The sequence below is a fragment of the Bombina bombina genome, chromosome 8, assembly GCF_027579735.1.
Source record: "Bombina bombina isolate aBomBom1 chromosome 8, aBomBom1.pri, whole genome shotgun sequence".
In the NCBI taxonomy this organism is placed as follows: domain Eukaryota; kingdom Metazoa; phylum Chordata; class Amphibia; order Anura; family Bombinatoridae; genus Bombina; species Bombina bombina.
The window spans coordinates 209,109,570-209,115,569 of record NC_069506.1 but is presented as its reverse complement, the minus strand read 5'-3'; the positions used below and the strand labels follow the sequence as shown (position 1 = coordinate 209,115,569).

Sequence of the window (6,000 nt, the reverse complement as noted above, 5' to 3'; positions counted from 1 at the left end):
CAGGCATGATAGTAAATGTAATTAGATTACACTAGAAAAATATTTTTTTGTGTTTTTTTTTTAAATTAAAAATAATGTTATAAACGGATATTAACACTGCTGGCTGGCACAGAGCAATGAACCAGAGTATATGCTGTGTGACACTGGCCTGATAGAAAATGAAAAGAAATTACACTAGAAAAATAATTATATTTTTGGGTTAGTTAAATTTAAACTAATGTTGTTAGGGAGATATCAGTGGTGGCAGTAGTCACAGCATATGCTGTGAGCCTTAAACACACAGCTGAAAGCCAGGCAAATGCTAATAAAAAACAAACAACAAAAAAAAAAAAAACGGCACGAAATATAGCCCTAAAAAGGGCTTTTTGGGGTGCTGTGCTTGCAGCAGAGATGAGTGGAGTCCTTCTGGACTGTAAATACACTAGCCTAGCTATGTTTTTACTATTAATGTCAGGAGCGAAAACACAACACGTCCTCTCATTAAAAAAGCAAGGTCGTTATGAGTCTAAAATGGCGGATTCCGAGTAGCTGGGAGTGTCTGTGAGGGAGTGTCTGATGTTGATTGGCTCTAATGTGTCAGGCGGCTGTGACATAAAGGGTCAAAGTTTCCACAATGATGACACATAGGGGCGGATCGAACATCGCCATGTGTTCACCCACAAACGCGAACAAGCTATGTTCGCTGTGAACCGTTCGCGGGCGAACAGTTCGGGACATCACTAGTAGATAACACACATTCATTGCAACCAAACCCTCAATGGTCAGATTTATAGTCAAATGTGCAGTTGTTACCCAGTTAGGGCATTGTGACTTCTGTAGTTTGTTATTGTGTATCAATTTTTTTTTTACAATTCTGTTTATTAAAAAAAGAGATCAGGAACAGATACAAATTTTCCATAGGTATACAAGTTACAAATCATCTGCATCACATGTATATTATCACTTGCTACATAAGACAGACTTTTAGGTAAAGTTTCATTGTGTATCAATTTTATGAAAAATCTTAAATACCTACAGATAACCTGGAGACTTTATCAAGCCTCATCTACATAATGAACTCCATACATATTAAATAAGGCAACATGGTATGTATAATAATAATATAATGTAAAAAAGTAACATAAATAAGGAATATTAGGTGCTAGGGAATACAAATCATATTAATGATACAATTACAAAACAAACCTAAGGAAAGTTATTAATAAATAGTGTAGTTAATTTGAGAAATAACAGATGTCTGGAGAAGATCCATGGGAATGACCCAGCTGCTGGCTTTGGGTTGATAAAAAACCTATAAATTAATACCCCGTGCCACACACCATTTCTAAATTGAAGACACCATGTCAGTAATCTGGATCTTGTTGTTCCTGGGGGCTGCAGGTAAGATTGCCAGGTAGAAAATACCTGAATTTTAAGGAGAACATAGAACAACTTTTTATTCTAGTTTTGATGCTAAACAACAGATTGTTTGGTTCCTGTAAAGTTTAACAAAGCTTCACGTCACTTTGGATTTGTCTAGTTAAATACTTTATACTTTTCTACCTGGATATTTTTGTGGCAAACTAACGTGCAACTATTTGTGCATTGAAAGGGCCAGTCACAGCACTTATGCTGTTTGGTTATCATTTTTTTTATATATTATTCTTTATTGTATTTCTGCCATGTACAAAACAAATACAACAATAACAAGAACAGGAGTATCAACTCAATTAGGCAAGTACCGTAAACACAATATGTAGCATGAGCAATGAGACTATAGTTTGTTACAAATATACAGACTTCTGATAGGCAGTCTGCAAGCAAGGAGTCTGCTTTAAGAAGTCTTAGATATGCCATGATTTGGAGTGAAAAAAACATTAACTTTAAGATTTTTTATCACTCATACAGCAGTAGTTAACGTTAAAAAATATTTTGCCTGAAAAAAATAGGAAGTAAAATCTGTTTAAATTTAAATTCAAATTAATATAGCAGCATTAGTTGTGGCAGATATGAACTTCCAACTAAAGCTGATTGCCTGATAGATACTTCCTGCCAATGCCTTGGTATAAAATGTGCTCTTTCATATCAGTAAGTACAGTGTCCTTTTAAAGGGACAGTATACACTCATTTTCATATAACTGCATGTAATAGACACTACTATAAAGAATAAGATGCACAGATACTGATATAAAAATCCAGTATCAAACTGTTTAAAAACTTACTTAGAAGCTCTCAGTTTAGCTCTGTTGAAAAGGTAGCTGGAAAGCCCACTGCAAGTGGCAAATAAGACACTCCCCCCTCCCCCTTCATTTGCATATGAAAAGACCCTTTACACAAACAGGAGCAAGCTGGAGAAGGTAGCTGACAGTATTCTCATAAAACTTTGGGGCTTGGTTAGGAGTCTGAAAATCAGAGCAATGTTATTTAAAAATAAGCAAAACTATACATTTATGTAAAAAAAAAACTTTATGGGCTATATAAATAGATCATCTACAAAACATTTATGCAAAGAAAAAATGAGTGTATAACGTCCCTTTAAGTGCATTATGCATTTGCATGTTCATTATGTTATCACTAGAGTGTGTTGTTTCATGGCTTTCTTTGAGAGACATTATATTTACTTAAATGGACATTAAACACTTTGAGATGATAATAAAAAAGGATAAATTGTATATATAAAAAGTCTGCAATATACTTTCATTATTTATTTTTTCTCCTTTTCTGAAATTGTGAGCTTTTCAGTTAATATTAGAAATGGAAGTGCAAACACTGTTATATTCCACACAGTCATTGGCCACAACAGAGAAGGTAACCTAAGTTACAACATGGCAGCTCTCTTTGTTTTATAGATTCTAAGAAGCTGATTTATCAACCCCCCAAATGCTTATAATTCCGCGCAAGTCTTCAGGCTCGCCGGAATCAGGAGTTAAAAAGCACCGCTGCTCCTTAACTCGTCCGCCACCTCTGATATGGCGGACAGCAATCAGACTGATCGGGGACGATCGGGTTGATTGACACCCCCTGTTAGCAGCCGATTGGTCGCAAATCTGCAGGGGGCGTCATTGCACATTTCACTATAAATACTTGAGCAATGAAAAATGCAGACAGCGTACAATGATAATTCGGCCCCCAGAACGTTACACTTATTTTGTCATTATTTAAACATCTGATGAAACTTTAATAAATATATCTATGTTATTCTCAGACTAATATTTTATTTGAATGCATCATTCTATCTAGCATTTATTTAGTGTTTAATGCCCCTTTAATGGAAATACATTAACAAGTTAGGCTGATGCTTTACAGCACAGTCTATAATAATCTTAATAAATCTTAATAAATACTGTTTCCCTGTAGCTGCTGCTCCTCTGGATGATGATAAGATAATTGGTGGCTATGAGTGTGGCCGTCATTCACAGCCCTGGCAAGTGTATTTCACGTATAATGGCAATCGCTGGTGTGGAGGATCCCTGATCAATTCTCGGTGGATTATTTCAGCTGCTCATTGCTACAAACAGTAAGTTACTTCACTTATTAAAGGAACAGTATAGTCAAAATTAAACGATGATTCAGGTAGAGAAAGCAATGTTAAAAGGACATGAAACCCAAAATTTTTCTTTCGGGATTCAGATAGAGAATACAATTTTAAACAACTTTCTAATTTACTTTTATTATCTAATTTGTTTCATTCTCTTGGTATGCTTTGTTGACCGAGCAGCAATGCACTACTGGTTTCTAACTAAACACATGGGTGAGCCAATGACAATCGCTATATATATATGCAGCAACCAATCAACAGCTAGAACCTAGGTTCTCTGCTGCTCCTGAACTTGCCTAGATAAACCTTTCAGCAAAGGATAACAAGAGAATGAAACAAATTAAATAATAGAAGTAAATTGGAAAGTTGTTTAAAAATGCATTCTCGGTTTCATGTCCCTTTAAACAACTTTCAAATTTACTTCTAAAGCAGATTTGTTTTGTTCTTTTGGTGTCCTTTGTTGAAGATTAAACCTAGGTAGGCTGATAGGAAGTTAGGAATATACACGTCTTTCACAATCTATGTCAGCAGTGTTTGCAACTATGTATAAGACTTCAATAAACATTGTTGAAAACACTGATGCCAGATGGCTAAAGACAAGTGCACACACACTCCTGAGCTCACCTACAATTACTCTTTAATGAAGGATACTAAGAGAACTAAGCAAGATTGATAATAGAAGTAAATTGGAAAGTTGTTTAAAATGCCATGCTCTATTCATTGAAGTAACATTTTTTCCTTTGGTACATGGCAGATATAAAGAATAGAGAGATGACCTCTTAAAACAATTTTAAATTGACCAGTCTTTGTACTTCAAAGGTATAAAGGAATAAAATATGAGAAACTATAGATTTGACATGAACTTTTCTATACATTAAAGGGGGTGTGACTCATACTCGTCTAATTTTTTAAAATTATAATTTATTCATATAGAGCATGTGATTTTATACAACTCTCCAAGTAAGTTCTATTATCTAATTTGTTTTGTTCTCATGTTATCCTTTGCTGAAAATGATACCTAGGTAGGCTCATGATGAGCTGCTGATTGGTGGCTGCACATAAAGTCCTCATGTTAATGGTTTACCCAATGCGCTAACTAGCTCCCAGTAGTACTTTGTTTCTTCAACAAAGGATAACAAGAGAATGACGCAAATAAGATACCAGAAATAAATTTGAAAGTTTTTTAAAATTGTAAATTCTATCTGAATCATAAAAGAAAAATGTTTGATTTAAGGCATTGTTGTGGCTGATTCTGGTTATAACATAATATGTGTATGCACTTTTTTAATGTTGCGCCCGCACTAAATTGTGCTCATATTACAAGTTGAAAGTAAACGTGTCCACATGAGCGCAAACTACATTTTTCGCATAAAGGGTTAGGGCTAAATTAAAAGTTTAACCAAACACAAAATAAATACATTAAAATAAAGTGTTACACTAATATATACACTATATAAATATGTGTATGTATGTTTATACACTTATGTATATATGTGTATAAATAAATATTTATGTTTATATGTGTATATATGTATGTAAATACATATATACACATATGGATATATATATACGCATGTATACACATATATATATATGCATATATACTTTGGAGCCCTTATCAATTTAAAACTTGCAAAAAAAGAAAAATCTTTTTATTTATTTTTTGTTTTAACATTTAATAATCATCTAGATTATGAGCTATGCGCGTTATAGGGAAATTGATGAATGCAAGAAAAGTTGCGTTATTTAACCCCCTATAGCGCAGCCACTACAAGTTTTTCAAAACCCGGCTTGTGCGTGCGATATGGGTGTTTTAAGCTCCATACCACACACAAAACAAGTGCTGTTTTGACGTGCTTGAGCACGCTTTCCCCATAGACATCAATAGGGAGAAGGTGTCTGAAAAAAGTCTAACATCTGTGATCGCGGAAAGAAAAGCTCTGTAACGCAGCCCCATTGATGTCTATAGGGAAAAGAAAAGTTACGTTTAAACCTAACACCCTAACATAAACCCCGAGTCTAAACACACCTAATCTACTGCCCCCGACATTGTTGGCACCTACATAATGTTATTAACTCCTAATCTGCCGTCCCCAATATTGCCGCCACCTAAATAAAACTAGCAACCCCTAATCTGCCGCTCCCGATATTGCAGTCACTATACTAAAGTTATTAAACCCTATTCCGCCACACCCCAACATTGCCGCGGCTATATTAAAGATTTTGACCCCTATTCCGCCACTCCCCAACATCGCTGCAACTAAATAAAGTTATTAACCCCTAAACCTCTGACCTCCCACATCACTACCACTAAATAAACCTTTTAACCCCTAAATCACCAGCCCCCCACATTGCAACAACTTAAATTAAACTATATTAACCCCTAAACCTAAGCCTAACGTAAACCTAAGCCTAACCCTAACCCTCAACCTAACCCTAAACCTAACGTAACCCTAACGTAACTCTAACATCCCCTAACTTTA

At 35.0% G+C, this 6,000-nt stretch overlaps 1 protein-coding gene across 1 annotated transcript in view; it reads left to right on the top strand.

Annotated features, from left to right (window-relative positions):
- Positions 1 to 1,321: 1,321 nt before the first annotated feature.
- Positions 1,322 to 6,000, top strand: part of LOC128638112 (cationic trypsin-3) — a 42,286-nt gene continuing 37,607 nt past the window's right edge. Inside the window, exons 1-2 of the mRNA XM_053689975.1 lie at positions 1,322 to 1,380; positions 3,337 to 3,496. Of these exons, the coding sequence (XP_053545950.1) occupies positions 1,341 to 1,380; positions 3,337 to 3,496 (200 nt within the window). The 5' untranslated portion in view covers positions 1,322 to 1,340. The remainder of the gene's footprint in view (positions 1,381 to 3,336; positions 3,497 to 6,000) is intronic.